The sequence below is a fragment of the Rousettus aegyptiacus genome, unplaced genomic scaffold (assembly GCF_014176215.1).
Source record: "Rousettus aegyptiacus isolate mRouAeg1 unplaced genomic scaffold, mRouAeg1.p scaffold_m13_p_7, whole genome shotgun sequence".
NCBI lineage: Eukaryota > Metazoa > Chordata > Mammalia > Chiroptera > Pteropodidae > Rousettus > Rousettus aegyptiacus.
In genome coordinates, this window is record NW_023416310.1 from 50,101,675 (window position 1) to 50,123,578 (window position 21,904).

The following is a 21,904-nucleotide window of genomic DNA, read 5'->3' on the forward strand; positions in this document are numbered from 1 at the left end:
GGTCATACATGAAATGTTGTAAGTAGAGCTACAATAGGATGAAAATTTAAAGCAGTTACATTTATATATGTAGCAATCTTTATTTCATGATACAATAAGTAAAAGCAAACTCAGCATTACTAAGAATATTTATGAAAAAAATTAATAAGTATGTTTGGATAATTGACTGTTTTGAAGAAGGGCCTGGTTGGGATTCCCATAGTTGAGGTCTCACAGTGTCCCAGGCCTCCCCTTTCCTTGTCTTATAGCCTAACAATGGATTGTTTCCTGCAGCTTGATCCAGAGCTTGGAACGTCCCCTGCCATACAAAGTTGCTCTGAAATTTAGGATTAATGCCCTTATGCTTGCTGATCATATACTTTATGGTCTAGAATTATTTCCGGACTACTTCTATCTTTGTTTCTGGGTCACTAATGCCACTGGAGGACCATGTGGCCAGAGGGAAGGCTCCATGAAGCACAGCAGAATCCCTACGCCTGGAACCATCATGCAGCCTTTGAAATAGTGTCCAGATTTTCCCTTAAATACTATAAACTGAACTGAGAAAGGAAGGCAGGTTTTGAAGGTGTTAACCTGCTGTCGTCTCAGATCATTGGTGCTTCGACAATAAATGCTTATTCTAAATATCCCAACTCCTGTGTGGGTCTACTGGCTGAATGGCACAGGTAGCAAAAGTCTTGGACTCGGTTGCCCTCTGGTTTCAGTTCCAATCTGTGTTTCACATTCACAGTTCCTTTTAGGCATACTTTTAATGTCCTTGCTCTATAAATACTCCATGATACTCCTCAACCCACAGAGCCTTCAGAAGTTCAATAAATATTATGGTATAAAGTCAAATTACTAATTAGGATAGTCTTGGAATGAAGCATAACTTTCTTTGAGAGGACTCATTAACATTTCAACATAAAAAATAAGTAGGATCAAATTAATTCCTGACTTTTAGAAGACAGTGAAAAATATTTATCTTAGACCCAGAGTAAACAAAAATTCAAAATGCATGTAGAGGTGTAACATACTCTTCCCCCTGCACACAGAGACAATACCATGCCTGCCATTTGCCTCACTAGATAGCACATTCTAATAATGTCACAATTCAAAATTACAAACACTCTTTCTAGTGGAGGGACTGAAGGAGGAGGGGAAGAGGACACTAGGTAATCATTTTGCATAGCAAAAGCACTTTAATTACTCAGAAAAGGTGAAGCAAATGACTTGCATGAACAAATTTACACATTAGCTCCCTATTGTTGAGGAGCCCCAGACAATAATTTAGCCTGGGGACGACTAACAGAAGTCTTGTATTCTTGGTTATACCAGGCTGTCAGCATAGATGTGATTGACTTTTGGGTGCAAGTGATCAATAATCCAATATTTGGTTCTTAAGTCCTCTCTTGAAATATCACTATCTTTTTTTCAAGACACTATTTTCTCTAAAAACCCACCTGACTCCTTGCACAATATCAAGCCTGAATTTTCCAATTAAGGGCTTTTCCAAGCCTAATCAAGCAATGTTGTTTGGGGAGTTTTGTTTGTTTTATTTTTTGTTTAATCATCAATAGCTTTCCAAAGATCAATGTAAATTCCTTCTGGCATATGCAAATGATACCTTTTTAAAAAACTCTTTGAAAGTTTTCATATTCAGAGGGCATAGCATTTTCATAATGTTGCCTGTTTTGCCAGCAGTTCATTATGTCTCCTTAGATTTGAGGTGACTGTTGGCTAAATACAGCAGTTTTAAATAACATGAAGAACATTGTTGATTTAGGACTCTTTCGCTTATAAGAAACAGAAATAAACAAAATAAATAGTTGACTTAAGCCAATTTTCATCAAGCGTTTTCAGGTATGGCTTCTAGTGCAGAGGTAGGGTGGTGGGTGAAATACATGGATGATGCCGGATAGATGCAGAAGGTAGGATAGGTTAAGAGAAGAATCCTTATAATTTGGGAAGACACTCAAAAATGTTCTGCTACAACTGTATTAAATAGTTTTTAAAAGAAAAATCACAATGACAAGAAATTAACTTTTAAATTCATAGTCAATTCGTTCTACTTAAATGGTTAGGAGACATAGCCAGGTATAATAATCTAGTTTGTAAATGTTAATAGGAAAGTTACCAGAGTTTGATAGCAGTAGCTCTGTGTTCAAATGTGAAAAACTCCCTACGATAGAATTTTCCTTATTATGACATAGTATTTTTGTCAAGATAGAATTCAACTTCAAGTATAATTTAAAATTGTAATAAAATTTTGAGAGAAAAATAAACATGCTCAGTACTCTATGCTAGTTTACTTTGATGCAAAAATATACGCAAGTCTCTTTTATTACTATTTTAGTGGAATTTGGAATTAAATGGAGGGCAGCTATCAACTTATTTCTGTAAAAAATCCACTGACACCACTATATGCTAGCACCTTTCAGAATGCAAAAACTGACCTAACAAAGGACGATATAATTCTATAATTTTATTTTGTTTTAAAACTAGAACTAGGCAAATCAGACCAGTGGCTAGGTTAAGATAATATCCATAGCGAAACGAAGAATTATTGAGACATTGCTAAAGAAGCACTAAGGAAGTCAAGCGAAAATGACTCAGCCTATGTGCGCAGATTTATATCTTTGGTTAAAAATGTGGGCGATCACTATGGTTCTTTCAGATAATAATCAATTTCCACACAGTTCTTTCTCTCCTAAATTTTCATACAACTTCCAACTTCCACGGATACTTACTTTTATTTTTTTTAATATTGTTATATAATTTTGAGTTACATCATATATCTTAAAAATAATTGTGAAATGAGTTAATGCATGAGATACATCTCATACTTCTTTCTAGGCCTTCTAAGACCTCTCTACCTGATGGTAAAACACACAGGCAATTGATAGATATCGACTGATTCTTATTGAATTGCCCTGATATAGACTAGAAGGATTTTACAATATGAAGATAAAGCACTCAACATTAGATGGGTTGTGGTTTACCAACCACAAAATAATATATTTATTTTTCAAACATTTTTTTCTTTTATTGATAAAAACTACACAAAAACTAGTTGATAATTGAAAAGCAATGTTACACATAATCTTGTGTTTAGAAATGTGTCAGCTTGGTAGTTTCATTCATTGACCACAATACCACCGTTCTTCCTATACTCCTAGTCCAGGTAAGAGTGTTTCTGTTGGTCATTTCAAATGCGGGTCTTCACAGGTCCCTTTTCCAGACTTCTTACACTGTGAAAAGGAGCAGCTAGGACTGCCTATAGGAGAAAATCAAAATTCTTCACATTGTATACATCGTGTGTCTGGAAGGATCATTTATCCAGATCTTATTGGATTTTCATTCCAGTAGTTCTTTTGTGGTCAACTCTGTTTCTTTGCAGTCTTGTCGTAAAGCAAATTTTCTTTTGGTACAATATAAACTCGAATGCCCATGTTTAGAACTGGAAATGGAATCACTTGACCAAGAAAAAGATAAAAATAAAACAAAACAAACCAGGAGAGACAGCATTTTAAAAGGAAAAATGAAATAAAGCAACTGAAGTAAAGTCTGAGAGTTACACACATCTAACAAGGAAAACCATACCATTTCCCCAACTTCCCACCCACCCCAGGTTTTTTCCCCCCGCGCTCTGGTTCTCCAGCCCAGCAACCATGCAGTGTAGAAAAAGCAAATATACAAACAAACCTATGTATAGCTAGGGTGAAATCTATTTTTATAAGAACTCAACACTTTTACTATGTACATCCAGGAGCAATTTTTGTTTGTTCGTTGTATGTTTTAAAGCCAAGAAAGGTCTGTAGTCCTCCCGTTTATGCTGCAGGTGCGCCTACCCTCTTTACGCAGTTCTGGTTTTCTTTCCTCTGTGTCATAAATGTTTTGACAGGAACGATGAACCGGCTCGATTGAGCGATGTTGGACACCCATTCTCCTTTAAGACGAAAGCCCGCCGGTCCCCCACATCGAGACTCCAGTGAGGAGTTGCTTTCTCATTAGTTTGTTAATCTCTCAAGGTAAATGGCCGGTGCTGCTGACCTGGCAATGGTGGCGATGAAACTGTGGTCACGCCCGAGCTCCAGGCTGGGGGCTTCGTCCTGCTCTGGGGACACTGCTTCGTAGCCCTTGTTGACATGGAGCGGCTGGTGAGCCTGGCAGTACCCGATCACCGGCTGGTCGTAGCTGTAATATGGCAAGGGCTTCACGTGGTGTGGTATCTGGATATGATAAAGAGAAGGACCGATTATAAAAATACTTTGGAAAGATAAGAGGATGATACTCAGATTGTATTTTGTTCCCTTTCCTGCAGTTTTAAGTCATCAACTGCTGATTCACTCTTAATAAGTATTAAACAAAATAACAATTGTTAGTATTTAACTGATAGTTTTATGTCTATATATCTATCCATCTTTAGATGTGTATATATACACTTTGCATATAAAAATCATTTATAAAGATTTTCAATGTTCCTTCTATCTATCATTATCTATCTATCTATCTATCTATCATCTATCTATCATCTATCATCTATCTTTCACAACAGAGTTATAAAAACCCTAAATTACTATCAACAAGGAAATTTAAAACATATTATGTACATTCATACCTTTGGATACAGATAATATAAAGCTTGGGGAGTAGTAATCTGTTGTAATGTGTCAAGATACATTAAGTGAAAAAAAGATGGTGAAAGAATGTGTAGTATGATCTATTTTGTGTAAATACACGTGTAAACATATATAGTTTTTCACTTAGAAAGATCTTTATATACGATTGAAATCTTTATGGGCATATATAACTTTTATTTAAAATTTTAAGAATGAGTCACGATTTCCTATAGATTATTTCTATCAATTCTACAAAATCTGGCCCAAAGAACTCTATAATCATGAAAGTGGGTACATCTATATGTTCATAATATGTAATAGTACTGATTTTAAGCAAAAAGCCAAATACATGTCTAGTTTTAGAATTATAGCCCTGAATAATGGTTTACAGAAATCCATTAATAGGAAAAGCTGAAAGTATTCAAATTACAGTATACTTGATTCTCTTTTGCAGCTTTTGATTAAATCATAAATTCTGATAAAAAATAGTGTCTCCCAAGCTTAGAAAAAGGAAAATGATGACTGCTTAATTCTTGATATCATGCTAGAGCATTTCTCATAACCCATTAGATCCAATCTGATACTCTCAATTGACAGTCCGCAGATGATAAATTGGCAAACATTTCACTGTCCTGTAAGGTTAGAGGCTGTGACAGTTTAAACTGTTGTCTCTAGGCTCCAACCCCACTTCTCTAGCTGGCTTTATGATGCTAGGCTGGGGCTTTGCAAATTCCATTTCTGTTTGATCTGCTGCTCCTTGTTAGACTTTGCCTGTGGGGACCACTGGAAGGAGATGCAAGGCTACAAGAGATAGAGGAAACTGCTCCCATGGTGGGCTTCCTCTCTGCTTCTTCTGCTCTCAATAACGCTTCGGTCTGGCTGTAGCAGGTCCTCCCATAATAGCAGGCACTTCCAGTTTGTGGTCTTTCCAACGTGTGCAGTGTTTTCAGCATTTTATCTCATCCTGTCTTCCTCAGAGACTCCAGAACGAGGTAAGTCAGGTTTATCTCCACAAAGCTCCTTCTCTAAACTTTTGAGTTTAATGATTCCAATATATTTATTTAGTCCCTTAGTCCTACAGATGTAGGGGTGATAGTTATTTCCTGAAGCTGCTGTCTCTGTTATACTATGGCTCTATATTTTAGCCTTTGCATGAATTTAATAACCATATTTAGTTAGTACTTCTTTATATAGTTATTTAAAAATAACTAATAGACTATCTGTCTTTTGAGTGGGCTAGATCTAACTCTTCCTCTAGGTTAAACTGTGGGAATTGATAAATTGTTTTAATTTTATAATTTGGTAGAGAAGTTAACCTGGAAAGCCTTATGGCTTAATTGGTCTGTAGGAAGTAAACCCATCTTATATTTAACTTACAAACTTATTTGCAGAATACATTCCTCCTATTACTATATACATACATCCATGAAATGCTCTTCAAACTAGGTCTAGTGTTTTATTCCTGGTAACTTTATTAATATGTGAAATAAAATCGTGACACAAATTCACTATCTGTTTGTATGAGAATTATATTTTTAACACCTCCATACTTTCTATGATAAAAGTTACCTCCTCACATTTTAAAAGGTATAGATTAAAGAAATATTTTCTATGGCAGATCACAACTCATTAGCAGGTCATAAAATTAATTTAGTGAATCCAGATAAACATGTTTGAAATTAAATTAATTAGAATAGAAAGTATCAGAGTATATCATATGGTTAAGTTGTTTCATAAAAATTTTGTTTCAAATGTGTGTATGTGTGCATATGAGTGTGTGTCTACTGAGTCATACTGTGATTTTTTTTAAACTAGGAATCACCGTACAGATGCTTTAAAAAAATACTCAATCCAAGCACATATTCAGATTACAGTTTATTTTCATGAGATCAGCAATAGCCTGGATAAATTCTCATCTTGCTTTTACTATTCTTTTTTCTTAACTCATATTTCACTGTTTTTCTTAATGAATGAGAAATTTAAATATATATTGCTCTGTGTTTAGGAAGAGGCACATTGACTTCTAATGAAATTCAAACACTATTTTCAGTAAATCTTTATGAAATAATAAAAAAAGTTAATTCCTTATCAAACATAATGTTGTTATAACCTCGCCTATATAATTCTGTTCTCAAAAAAATCTGAAAAAAACACATACTAAGTCAAAATTGTGATTGATACAGAGATGTTTTACACATTAGACACTAGTTTCTGTGCTGACAATGAGAGCAAGGCACTAATTATAAGACAATGTGGCTGAATTAACAAATACCAAATTTCCAGTCAGGTCAACCTCAAATAGTTGTTTTTTTTTCTTACCCATATAGATCTCTTTCTGTAAATCAGTATAGGTCAAGACATGAAATATTTGTCAGCAAGTACTATTTTAGGAAACCTCATAGGATTTTGCAGTGTGTCAGATAGGTAGAGGTATCTGTGATTAGTGTCATAAGTCACCAAAACTCTGAAAAAGCATAGAAATGAGACCGCTTAGTTCTGATAGTTCGACAGAATTTTATGAAGACCTTCCTAAGAGTTACAAATTCCACTCTTTCTTTACTTACAGGTATAACTCAAAAATATAAAAGAAATCACCAAATTACTTCCAATAATAGCAATATTCACTGTGTATAGAACATCTGTTAAACACTTTCATTTAAGAGAATGACTCATTGTCTCCAAATTAATCAAATAATAAAAAGACATCAAAGTAACCATTAAGCATGGGTTCTGTTTCTGTCCAGCCTCTCACAGTACCATGGATAGTCTTTCACCAGTCACTGCAATAAGCAAATAATTGAATCTATAGACATATGTGAACAGTGAATACAAGAGTGAGATGGGTCTTACAGACGGTTCAGCCCAAACTGGTTAATCTACAGATGAAAAACAGTAGCTAATTTGGGAATATGATTGAATTGTCAATGTAAAATAAAGTCCTTAAAGTGGAACTATAATGGGAATGAACAATTTCATATTTCAAAAAACATGATATTTGTCTTCAGATTAAGTTGATTCAAATGTCAAAGGCCCTGCACTAACTGCAGAGCTTTAGTTTTATATATTACATCATTTCTGAACTCAGAGAATTTACTTTGCTATTACAGTTGGACCAGTTTACTTTTTGTTTTAATGAACAAGGGCCCCTGCTCTTTTCTCCATTGTATTTGAGATGGCCTTAGTACCTATAGCGGAGTTAAAACAAATGTAAAGTTTCCTCCTGCACAATAGCCCAATAACAAGAATTCAAAAACCAAGTGAATTGGCAAGCTCTGAAAGCATATCTGATATGTTTGCTCATTTACTGTTAAAACCTATTCCACAGGGCACTATGTAATCAACTGACTTTGTGGTTTTTGAGGACCTAGGAGACTGAGGTCTTGTACTTTATAGTAATAATATACAGTACATTAACCACCTGGGTCCCTGTGTGTATCATTGTTTCCTTTCCAAGAGTCAAAACAAAGTATCCTTAAGTTCCACTTAATGTGGATTTGGTATTTTTGTAAATGCATTCTTAAGAGCTTTCGCAAATGGTCCCTGGATTCCATCAGCTCTCTGATGGACTTCGTTCTGTAACACAGCACAACAACAGTACTTAAAGATGGCTTCATTCACATGCTTGACTGTTCACTGATTGCCTTGGAAGCTGAACTTTACTTACAGGTAATGGACATGGTACAAGGAATGAAGGGATCTCATTGGGAGAATACATCATACTGTATTAAAATTCTGACATTTGCTTCACATAGGAATATAAACATTTTAACTCAAATTGAAATTTTTATAGAGGCATATAAAGTTCTACAGAGGCATATTTCATAACCCAATCTAAGGTAGGATACAAAGGAATAAACCATTATTGTCCCTAATTATAGTCATTTTAATTCTTCTGAGCTTCCTGTGAATCCTCTGAATATAGGGATAATAATGACATTTCATTTACCTCTATAAACTTCAGATAACTCTGAAAGTACTCCCTGGTTTTCAAGAAAGAAGGAATATACCGAAAAGACATATTCACACTCTAGTTTACTCAACATTGAGTTTCTTCTCTGGAAATGTGCTCTGTCTTTTGTCTTATAGTTTCCATTCAGAAACGCAAGGACATAAAGGGTCACAGAGTGGCTCATTATCCAAAGCTTCAGTCCTACTTTGTGCACCCAGAAGTTTAAAAACTTTGGTGTATGTTCTGATTTTCTGAAAACATCATTTGCCTTTTGACTGGAATATGTTTTTCTTCCAACATGCTGGAGGGAGTATAAAAGGACATACTCCTTTTAATTTCAGTGGCTTGTAGTGTTAGGGATTCAAAGAGGAAGCACATAGAGAAATAGAGAAATATGTGGAGTTTGAAAGTCTGCAAATCGATTCAGATCCCATAATTTTACACCCATAATAATTACATTTAAAATGAGAAATGTGTCTATATAGTAAATGTGAGAGCAATGCAAAATGGGCTCTTGATATATGAGATCATGAAAGGCTTTTGAAGTTTAGGGTTTTTTTTTTTTTTTTTTATGAGCATGAAATTCTAATATTGTTACCTTCTTTCCTCAAAGGTATTAGCATTAGTTATAAGTAGCTTAATAGCCTGATCATTCTAAAATTACCATGCACTATCATTAGTCTTATTTATTAACTTTTCATGAACATTGTTCACATTTCAGTATGAGTTCTTTCAATTGATGTCATAAAAAGTTGATTTTCAATTTCCTAAATGACATTTGGTCTCTAATTTTCCAAATTAAAGGATAGTGTCAGACTACTCGGACCACTTAAAAAAATATCATCCTACAAATCCGTATGAGGTATTTAATATAGTTAAATTGCTTAATGAAGATGGACACTTGGTTTATTGGAAATAAAATTGATTAAAAAATGAAGGGCAATAGCTAAATGAATATGTAACTTAGGCTTTATTCTACTCACTGTATTAATAGGTGACAACAATGGATAGGGAATAAGAAAATGTAAATGAGTTTGAATAAAGATTTTTTTTCAGAAGTTTTGATTAAAGTTGATGGAACCTCAGATCATTTATGTTAATTGATTAAGAGGGAGACTTAATTGACTCACAGACACAAGAAAGGATTTAATAGCTAGCTACACTGGGGAAGAACAATGATACCACTGGGTCTTAGGAACAAGTGAAACCAGGAACTGGGTCCTCTCAATCAATTATGCTGATGATCTCTGCAAGTTATTTTCATTTCCTGATAGCCATACAGCTCCTTCCACCTGATTCGATGCATGACTGCGACAGCGCCAAAGTTTTACATGGTCCAGCCATAGCAGATTGCATAAGTGACCACGAGTCTTTCCAGGTCCTCTCATCAAGAAGTAGAGTCTATTTCTCCTTGCTTGAATACTAGCTGACCTTGTAACTGTCTCTAGCCAATAGAACACAGTGTCAGTGACATTTCTTGAGTTCCAAAGCTCTTAGGATTCTGTCCAGGCTAGCCCGCTGGGGGATGGAAGACCTGGTGGAGCCACTGAGGCATCTTAGACCAGCCAGCACTCCCTAGGACCCACAGAGGCTCATCATTGGCACATGAGCCTCAGAGCAAAAACTCTACTCAACTGGCTCCAGAGAAGCAGAATAACTCAGCCACTTCATCTCCTTTCAAAAAGCATTGAGACATTGGACTGAGCTGCAAAACTGACAGTTCTTACAAACCTGATTTCATTCCTCACTCCTCAATTGAGATAATTAAAATAACAATTGCTTTTCATAAATTTTGCCTTCCTGAGTTTTGAATATCTGAAGGCATTTATAATATAAAAAAGATACAAAAGTTAAGTAATGAATCTAAATCAATTTATCCAATTATATTATTTAATCCCATTCTACAATGAAACATTCTTTTTTTTTTTTTTTGGTACAGGCTTTCTTCTTAAAGAAACACAATTATCTAAGCCTTAGTTTCTGTTAATTAAAAAGTAAAACTTTCAACATCACGTGACATTATCTATAAAACATTTGTTATAAAGCTAATTTTAAAACACAATTTTGAAAAAGTACCTTGAACTCAAAGTTAATAACTGCTCTTCTGTATCAAGATGGAAATTTGAGCCCTGATTATTACCTTTTCAATCCTCCATTCAAATGAATTGTTTTTTTTTTTTTTAAAAAAGAGATTTCGCTTGTTTGTTTTTCTATCATCAAATTAAAAAAAAAAAAAACGAAACCTCTTAGAAATTCCTACAATATACATTAAAGAAGAGAACAAATTAAAAAAATATATGTATTTGTATATAATTCAATGTAACTGAAGAAAAAGCTGGTTTAGGCTGAGTAAATGTCTTTTGCAGAACTATGAAACACTCACTAGCTTTGAGTTTCCAGGATTGGTTGAGGTAAAAAGAAAAAGCAGGGTTTTTCTTTTACTGGCCATGAGTAAAATCAGGGAGCGTGTCAGAAGTGGAAGAGGAAGAGAATAAGCCTCACTTCCAGGGTGCATGCACATTGTAGGACACTAAATAAACCAGAAAACTCACCTTCTAGTTAAGAAAATAGTGAGTTCTTCAAGCAACATAAGTGAAATAAACTTTTCTCCCTATGATTTTATTTCTTCTTCTTCAGTGGCCTTCACCAGTGGCTGCTCTCTTTCTCCATAACCACCACTGTTACCTGGTTTCTTAAATAAAAAAAAATCTATATCTTTCAAAAAAAAAAAAAAGAGCCCCATGCAATCTCTGACATTCTCACACTTTATACAGACACAAAAACCTTCCTCCCTAAGTAGTAACTGTAATAGAGAAGTAGCTCCAGAAAAAAAGAAAAATACAAAAATTCAAGAAAAGATGATAAATTCAAAGGACTAGAGCAAAGGACAAGATTTATGAAAAATGAATAAGAAATAAGATAATTTAAAATGCATTCTCATTGATCCTCATCCTCTAGACATTGCTTGAGTACATAATAAGTATTCACATATTTGTTGATTGAAAGAACAATAAAAATCTTATCTTTCCTCCAGTTTGTTTTGAAAATCAAATGAATAATAAATGTAAAAAATATAAAATAATCTATTAAGGTTTGTTAAATACACTCATTAAATCTATTGACCTTTGTTTTAGAAAATCTTTAAAGGAAAACAAGAAGATAATGTTGTACACTGATAACTGTCCCACTTACGATTTTTTTTTTTATGGGCTAAAGTATGGACAGAGATCCAGCATGCAAAATGAACAATACTAAATGAACTAGATGTTGTCTTTCTATTGACTAACTTGTTCAAACGGTTTTAAACTGAAGTTCTTATAAAAACTGCACAGTAGCACTTGTTTTTCTTGTTCTGTTCTTATTTAAAGGTGGCAGTGTGTACTATTTGTGCACTCATGGTTGTCCAAATTTTAACTTTTAAGTCACTGATGGGATAAGAGAACAGAACACCCACTTAAATCTTTATTGCTCTCCTACCAGGACGCCTTGTCTGTGAGATGTCTAGAGAGTTGATTAAGTTAATGAATGAGGTACTAGCCATTCTTTGAAGTTAGCTTTGACTCCATTAACTGGGAAGTTTATTACATTAGCAGCACTCTTAGCATTCAGTGAGATTTTGGGCTAATGAGCTGGATTAATTAGTGAGTATTAACTTCCAAAGACTTTCCTTCCATGGCTTTGGTCCCTAACTTTGAAGAGTAAGGTCTCCCTAATAGTGCATTGCAAGCAAACACCCTATTTAAGAAAAGTCTACATAAATTTGCTTCCAAAATACTTAACAAATAGAGACACAAAAATTTCAGAACCCATATCTTTTCTCTCTAAAAAATATTGTGGAAGTTTCAATGATATATAATGATCCATAGAAGACAAGTCTTTTCTGAAAAAGAAGACAATGATTATTACTTGACCCCCGATTCGGAAACTTAAAAACAAAACCATTCAGAAGAAAACAAATAACCAAACCCCAAACTTCTTAGCACATGTAATAGATTAAATTAAGATTTATTTTATCATCTCTCCTCAGAAATTTGGAAACGGAAATAGATAGAAAGCAGCAGGAATGCCAATAGGGCGACAGGCATCACAGACCTTTTCCTTCCAGGTTCACTTTTGATTTCTCCACAGTGTTCACAGTAGCTTATTTCTAGTTTCCACATTCGTCTGTGGAGCATTCTGTATAGCTTAGTGTTAAATAGTCCATAGTGTTCATGATGTGTTTTACGCAAGAGCATGCATCTTGTCTAATCCAAATGTAACTAATTTGTTCAGTTTTCTGAAGATGTACTCACTTTGTAATCTCTCAAATCATCCAATTCTACAGTGCAGTGGTCATCAGTAAAAACTAGATTTTTAAAAATGTAAATGTGAAAGTCACATATAAGGAAAGCTATTAAGTTTCTTACATTCCTGTACCTTTTTAAAGTTGAATTGCAAATCCCAGGGTAAAAAAAGTTTAGGACCAAATGAAAAACATAGAAGTAAAACACACACACACACACAGAAAGACATATATATAAATGCTTGATAGAATGAGATTTGCAACCTGATTCTAAATAAAACTTCTTGGTGGACTGGCTGATACTAATGAAAAGAAGCATGATGGTATATATTTAATTACAAAAATAGAAGCACATTTAGAAAGCACAATTAAAGTTTTTATTTTGATTGACTAGATTTTAGAACAGCATGGCAGAGTAATGCATAAATAGTATTGGTCTTGTATTTTTAACAAAATATGCTAAGATCTAGGTTATTGCCTGGATCTCTGCCATGAAGTGTAAACTATTAACAAGTGATTATGTAAAAATAAATTTACCATAATAGTTCATTTGTTTGGGCATTCATTCACATGGAAAATATTTATCACAGAGGTCGACAAACTTTTTTCATAAAGGACCAGTAGTAAATATTTTAGGCTTGCAGCCATAAAATCTCTGTCCCAACTAGTGAACTCAATTCTGCATTAAAGTGTAAAAGTAGGCTTAGAAAAAAAATGTAAATGAGTGGGATGAGTGTGGCTTTGTTTCAAAAAGAATTGATTTTGAATGCTACAGTTTGAATTTCATGTAATTTTCAGGTGTCAAAATATTTATCATCTTTTGATTTTTTTGAACTGTTACAAATAAAATTATTTAGCTTGAGGCTAATTTACTGTGAGTTAGGTATTGTGGTAGGTGCTAGGTATATGAAGAAAAATAAAATAAAGCTTCTTTACTCCAGGGGCTTCCTCGGAACTGATAGAAGGGCAGACATCTGATTGTAATTCCCTGTATTAAAATAGTTCGAACAATTTTGTCAATACAAAGACAATATCTAATGCGTTTAGTATTGTGCATTTTGCACGCTAGATCTACTGTCTACCTTTTAGCCCATGAAAAAATGGAATAATCAAGTCGGTAAAGCAGAGGGAGAAAAGTGCTCTCAGCCGGTGTGCATTGCATGTTGCCTTGTGAAGATCCAGGTCTTCCATTCTAGCATAAAGCTCTCAGACAAAGAGCTGGACTCACATGACCTCAGAACTTAGAAGTCAGACTTAAACCTTCAAGTGGGAGTTCTGAAGTCTGAAGTTCAGGTCATTTAGCTCAAACAAGCTCTCACAGAATAAACGCCCAATGACCTTTTAGTGAAGATCTGAAGCAACGTTCAGGCCAGTGAACATGCCCCTGAGAGCATGGCGGTGGCCAACACAAAGCTTGCAGAACTTTGGCGATGTTGTAAAAGAGGTTAGGTTCACAGGCCATCTAATCATAAATAGGTTTGGTTTTGTTTTGTTTTGTGGAGAAGTTAAAAAGTCTTCTTTCTATTTTTCAGTCTCACCAAGGCTCTTCCCATATCTGAGCCTTTGAACTTGAATTCCCTTTGTCTGGGATATTCTTTTTCCAACTCTTCTCAGTGGGGGTTATGGTGATCTTTAGAGTCATAACTTAAATATCATGTTTTCCTAATCATCTTGTCTAAAATACCACCCTATGCTTATACACATATGCAAGCCATTTCCTGTTTCAATTCTTGGTTTATTTTCCTCACAGCATCTATCAAAATGTTAAACATTCGTGATTATGTATATCTTTGCTCCATTACTGTCTGTTTTCCCTCAGTGTAAGCTCTATGCTGTCAGAGAGCTTTTCTGGCTGTCTGGCTAGAATATTTAATAAATGTATTCTAAAAGAATGTGTGAATTTATGAGATATTTGTTAGAGAATTGGGTTTTATTTGGAAGTTTGCCTCAAAAACTGTGAACATCTCCCTTTGCTTTGTCTTTTTCTATGTCTCTCATCCATTCTCAGCTTTGAATTTAAACAGGGGATCTAGGATGGCACACGTCTTCTACAGATATTTGCATGCCTGGTATTGTTTTGAGAGCTAAAGATATTAGAATGACTAAAGATGTGCATGACCTTAAGGAACCCATAGCCTAAAATGAAACACAAATGTGAGCATATTTTTACAAGGTGACATTATTTATGGTATAATGCAATACTGGAGATGTATGAAAAATTACAAGAAAGGAAGAAGAGGGAGTAAGCTTACCACGTGGTTTTTGATCCAAAGAATGATACTTATAACTTATAAAGTCACCAAGAGAAATCTTGGTGCCACATGCAGCTTCTATATATAGTCAACATGTCTGCTACTATAGCCATGGCACATGGCTTCCTATGAACTTATTTATTTCTTTATTTACTTACTTACATATTTTATTTATTTATTTATTTATTTATTTATTTATTTATTTATTTATTTATTCTCTTTGATCCCACCCCCCTGACCTAGGGATATAGCCATCTCCCTTTAAGAACTGGATCTTTGAAGGCGGACATCTCCCCTGATGCGCTCGCAGCGTGCATCAGGGCCTGGTCCACCTGGGGTGGGAACCCAAGGCTTTCCGCATGTAAAACAGACGTACTAACCATTACATTATGGAGCCACCTCCTCCTATGGATTCTTTTTAAAATTTTAACAATCTACCCAATTCATCCACAACTTTCCCATGTAAAGAATGGATTCTGCACCCCGATTTTTTCGGTTGTTATCCTCGCCTCTCAGCCCAGACCTCGGCCTTAGTCTCTCACAAATAAAGCATCCTAAAGTTATGATAAGCCATGGAGACTGACCGTACTTCCCAGATATGGAGGGGTGAGGATACTGCTACAGCTACTTTCTCAGTTTCTGCTGAGAAACAAAACAATCAAGCCATGCCGTCCTTAATGGAGGCCAAGAAATGGAGTGCCTCGTGTCTTTTCACGTGTCATTTGAGATTTCATCAACCACACAAATTGCCCTGAAAGCAGTGGTTCTCAGGCCCAGCTGTCACTTTGACACATCTGAGGTGATTTTTAAAATACTTATGTTGGGTCCCTATCCAAGATCATTTAAATCAGAATTTCTGGGGTATGGCCCAGGCCACATTATTTTAAAATAGGACCCCAGGTGATTCAAATGTGCGACCAAAGCTGAGAACACTGATCCTTGTTAAATTTAGATTGCTTTCCCTTAAAGATATAGGCACCACAGGGAGTACGCAGTATAATTTACCTAATTCCCTGCACCTGCCTGGAGACTGCCTGGCTCAAAACAGAGCCCATTACTTCCCAGTCAGAAGTCACCAAACATGGTGCACATATGTGCGTTTTTTACTCTCCGATTAAATTGTCCTTTCTCTTAAGTTCAGTTCATTACTCCTAATTATTCTGTCTCACCAGTCTGATCTTCTTCGGTTGGCCCCATTCATATTCTTGTCAGTGATTATTCTGCTGTCTTTTTTAGTTATCATCAATTTGATTATGTATGCATTCTACTCTTTTGTCTAAAGTTAGGTGTAATTCAGTTGGGTAAGTTTAACAACTGTCATTATACACATGTTTTTTAAATAGCTACTTGTAGGTGGATTTACCTTGCCTTGATGGCGAAGTGCCCATAAACATTCAGTCAGCTGGAGAACTCCTTTGGCTAAACATTTTCGCAATCTATTTCTTTTATTTATTTATTTTTTAAGTAATTTAATTTACTGGGATGGTAGTAATAGCCCATTCCATTTTGCACTGTGGGGAAGAAAGGATATTTTTATCTACTTAAAAGCTAATAAAGACTCCTACTGTTGAAAAATATTCGAACCTCCCAATTATTTTCATCAAGTGATAAATTTAAAAGGAAAAAAAAAAAAGAATTAAACCCCCAAGTGTTAGCAAGTACACAATAATGACTAGGAGAAACTTAGGGAAGGGTCATTAAATTCATCTCTGCTTTAAAGCAACTGGCACACATATACACAGGGTGCTGTAAAGGGGTGTCTGTCCTCTGCCACCGGGGAAGTAAGAGTTGACAAATAATTCATGAAATCGGCCATTTGTGGAAGTAAATCATAGGAGGAAATTATCTCTGTGTGAGAGACTACAGAGAACAGCTTAAAGGAGCTATGTGCCCACCTTCCACCCATCACCCTGAATTTCAGCTGCCACACACCCCAAAGATCACAGGGCTTACTTACTTCTCTCTTGCTACCATGCTCCACCACGGGCCACAATGTCTACATGCTTATAGTTCCCCAGCACTGCAAGTATCAACTTTACATTGGCCCCCAATTCAGAATGAAGCTAAATTAAGCAGCCAGATTAGTTGACATACTCCAGGGGAGCTGGGTCAATCCACCATGCTGTGCTTCATTGTTTCCTTTGGCCAATACCCAAAACCTAAGGTCTTCTCAATAACTACTCTCTCTACACTGTTTCTTTAATATTGTGTTTCTTTTTCCCTGCCCAAATTTCTTCTCTCTATTTTCTATCAAAAATTCCACCTTGCCCTCTTGTATTCTAATTCCATCATTACCTACCGTTTATGCCAAATCACTTCAATGAATTCACATTGCTTCTTCGGCTATGTAAATTTATTATGATTCAGAGACTCTTTCTTTCTATCTAAGCAGGTCACTTCTAATCTACTGCTATGTTTCAGTTGTACATGATTCCCTTAGATCCTGACCTTTCTGAGTTCTTGACCCTAATCATGGTATTTAGCCTAGATTCTTAATTTCGCACTTCTGTTACCAGTTTGATTTGGAAGTTCTTATTTCTGACCTGCATCTTAATGCAGAAAAACCATTACCTTTTAGCAAGAAGGCTGACACTTATTGAATATTACCAGGAATGCTCAATGAAATGACTAATTTTTTTTTACAATTCCAAATGAATCGTGGTTTGCTGGTTTATCACTAGAAAGAAAATCCAACTTATTCTTTATAATAGTAAGTTATAAATAAGTTTATTATTTCATCATGAACTTATACCCTCGGGGAAGTCCTAGATTCTTGGAATTGAGTCTAGTATTGAGGAATATGATAGAAAAAGGGCCCAATAGTCTTTGGCTAGATTGAATTTTATGTGGCTCCCACATGGCCACTGAGAGCACCATTTTCTAGGATGGCAGGTAATTTGTATTCGACTAAGTGAAAACATAAAAAGGACTTATTAACTTTTTAGCTAACCTAAGGTCAACATGCTGCTAGTATATATATATAGGTGATACAGTTTCCCACCTCTACCTCTGCTATAGAGTAGGAAGCCTGTGTAATGACTGATGGTAGAGGGAGAACTTGTGTAAGCAGGGATTGGGAAAATTGAGAAGAGTAAAAGAGAAAATTGGACAACATCCCATTTCTGTCCATTGCCTAGGGTCAATAGGTGGTGGAAGTCAGAAGTTGATGAAAAGCTTCATGAAAGATTTTGTGACACACTGAATACTAAAGAAGGCATATACTAATGTTCTGGACTCAATGTTTGTGTCCTCCCCACCCTGCCCCAACACATTCAAATTTATCTGCTGAAGCCTTAACCCCCAGTGTGGCTACCTTTGGAGATGGAGCTTCGAAGGACATAACTAAAGTCAAGTGAGGCCGTAAAGTTGGGGTCTTGCTTCCACAGGATCAGTGTCCTTATGAGAAGAAACAGCAGAAAATTTCCTCTCTCTCTCCATGTGCCTATAAAGAAGAGGCTGTGGGAGGACCAGTAAGATGGTGCCACCTACAAACCAAGGGAAGGAGCCTGAGCATAAAACCTACCATACCAGCACGTTGATCTTGGACTTATGAGCCTCCAGAATTGTTGTTTATGTCACCCAGCCTGTGGCAACCATCACTGTGAGATTTTGCATGGGTGGATGTTGTCACATGATGGAAGGCATGTGGTTGTAGCTTATACTTTTGAGAAAGTACTGTTGATTCTTCTATAAACCTCTACAAATAATTTCCTGAGAGACATGGGTGAAATTGTGGTATTTCATAGCAGAATCTATGGACTTTAGTGGTATTTATCTATAACAATATTGGACTGAGGGAAAGATTGCAAGGATCAGTACACTGGCTGTCACAAGATGCCAAGATCTCCCTCCTGGGAAACTATCCCCGAGTTTATGGAAAAGTTTACAGGAGCATGATCATTTACACTCTTCTTTCTTGAACATCTTCTTGTACCCTCCATTATATAATGTTAATCTTTATACTATGTAAATAAGGCTAGAGCTGAGAGGGGGTTATACACGAGGGTATTTTTTCCCTTCTTTGTGCTTTATTTTAATGACCATTTGAAAGCCAAGCTGAAGACATTTATAGCTCTCATGGTGTCCAACTGGGGTCCAATGCATTAACGCAGTTTCTTAACATGCTAGGGTATTTGTTTTTTTGTTACCCCAGAAGATTGTAACAACCAAAAAGGGGTCCAGGTAACTCTAACTTACTGCATGTTTTCGGAAGGCATATTGGTCTTTTGTCCCCTCAGCCCCTTTCCCACCCTTTTATGTCCTGCCTTCTGCCCAAGACAGCTCATCCTATGAGTAGATTCCTTTACCAAGCTCCCTTGCTATGTGGCTTTGATTAATTTCAGTAATGAGAGGTACCCAGTGGTGGTAGGAGAGGGAGGTCAGAGCATTTATTCTTTGCTACGCCTTCTGGCCTGGCTACAGTTCTAGAGTGGCTGCTTCTTCCACAGCAGTTGTTCTTTTGACTCCCAGGGAACATTTAGCAATATCCAGAGGCAATTCTATTGTCAAGACTGAGTTTGTCAAGAAAAGAGGTTGTCAAGACTGAGATATTCCTGGAAACTAGTGGGTAGAGGACAAGGATGCTAATAAACATCTTACAATGCTCAAGACATACAACAACAACAACAACAACAAAGAATTATCTGATCTAAATTTGTCAAAGTGCCACTGTGAAGCAAGCCTCTGCTACGGTCATAGTTCCTTTTAGACGTGCCCTATTTCACAACAACTGGTCCTACTTGGATCTGATAACACTATCTTCCCTCTTCCCCTTCAGGCCAAGGGAGTGCGTGTGTGTGTATGTATGTGTGTTTTTGTGTGTGTTTGGGGGGGGGGTGGGTCACTGTGCCCTGATTGTCCTATTTGAATTATTCACCATCCTTGGTATGTCTCAGCTTTCCTGTCTATAAAATTTCCTCCATTAAACTCTCTTTGATTAAAATTTTTGATTGTATGTCTCTTTCTAGGACTCTAACATGTTTTAGGCTCACATATAGCAACTTGTACAGGCATTTAACATCATATTCATTTTGTTTAAATTAAATGTAGAATAATAAATTTTCACCGGTACTAATTGCTAACATTTATTGAGTGACGTCTCTGTGTCGCCATCTTTATAAGCGTTTTATGTGAAAAACTCATGCATTGGTCACAAGAATCCTACGAGTTAGTTGCTAATATAATTCTCATATAAAATATGGTAAAACTGAGGCACATGGGTCAGGTAATGAAAATGGCTCTTGAGCCTCATTGCCTAACTACTGCCTCAAGCAAACACGCTGCCTTTGGAAATAAACTACTTCATAATATCTGCAACTCAAAAAGTCAGAGCTGGCTCTAGTGAATCATTTAAAAGTAAATAAAAAAGGAATTTTCAGAGTGACATCCAAGCCAACTTTTTTCTTGCCTTTATTTATTTATTTATTTATTTATTTAGGAAATAGGACCAATCAATTTTATTAATCAACGCAAGGAACAGTTAAAGGACTCAGTTACTGGAGCTGGAACATCATCTGGAGACATAAAGATTCAGCCAGCTGCCTTTTTGCAATCTGTGTGCTCCACTGGTCCTCAGTGACAGGAATTGGAGGTACACTAACATGGTCTGGCCTTCTAGGTAGCAGTTACATGTTTTGCTGCTCTTGGGAACTTGATGGGTACTCTCATCAAGGCTCCCCAAGGGACCTCTTAATGTCATTCTACACTCTCACTCTTCATGTATTTTTAAAAACTCTTTCCTTTACTTCTCTGTCCTCACTGTCTTTTTTGTTCCTGTCTCTCTTTTCTTTTTCTTTTTGTTCCTCTTTTCCTTTTATTCTTCCATGCTTCTTTACTTCCACTCTTATCTTTCTTTGCCTTGCCTACTTTTGCAAAACTTAGGTCTACTTCTGGCACCTTAATGTTAAAATAAACCAGGTTTAGTTTTGAGTCAAAATGGCGTTAAAAACCATCAGGAACAGAAAGAATGTATGAAATGTTGGTTAAATCTATTCCTGAGATTTAATAAAAAGTTAAGCACAAAATCATTTAAGTGTTAGTTTTTCAAGTGCCAGTCTTGAAACAATATAGACAATTTCATAAGGATTTGTGATATATAACCAATTAAATCTTAAAATCTATACTTTAGAAACACAGAAAAAGTGGGTTTTAATTTATATGCATATTATATAGCGATATGAAGCTTTTTAAAAGACAAAGCTCATTTATGTAAGGGCTTTGGTTTAACAATATGAAATGCTGATATTTGAAAGCAATAGTTTCCCTGAAAATACTTTTCAAAATTGGGCAAATTTGTTCATTCCCTAAAGAATTAGGACTGTAAGGGAAAAAAGTATAATTGCTTTTTTACATGCAAAAATTTTAAGGATGGTAACTTCTTCTATCAATTTTTCACAACAAATATGTATAATACTTAATATCAAAAGCTGAGTCTGCCTGACACTATGATGAATGGATGCATTGGTGAATGAGTGAAATAAGACTTTTGTCTTAGAGAAAATATTGGCTTTTCATTAGGTCAGCTGAAATTTATAGCTCACAAAAGCACTACCTAAGAATCAATGGTTTCTTTCACTCTTTCTAAAAGCATACAAGTTATCTTTTCCTAGGGAAAAAGTCATTTTTAATTTCTATGACTAATTGAGAGCAATGCACAGTATCCTCATCTTAAACTTGTATATGAAGAAACTTAAGACTGGAAGTTTATGCTTGTCAATTCAAAGTGCTTTTCTATTGTGTTCTCTAATGGACAAAAGTAAATCCTCAGCAAATAAGAAAACAAAAACTCTCTGTTTTTCATGGTAGATTTATTCTATAAATA

General features: G+C 35.6%; 1 protein-coding gene across 1 annotated transcript in view; it reads right to left on the minus strand.

Moving 5' to 3' along the window:
• Positions 1-3,860: 3,860 nt before the first annotated feature.
• The window catches only part of LRRTM4 (leucine rich repeat transmembrane neuronal 4), a 636,794-nt gene continuing 618,750 nt past the window's right edge, over positions 3,861-21,904 (minus strand). The window contains exon 4 of the mRNA XM_016122989.2: positions 3,861-4,211. Within this exon, the coding sequence (XP_015978475.1) occupies positions 3,990-4,211 (222 nt within the window). The 3' untranslated portion in view covers positions 3,861-3,989. The remainder of the gene's footprint in view (positions 4,212-21,904) is intronic.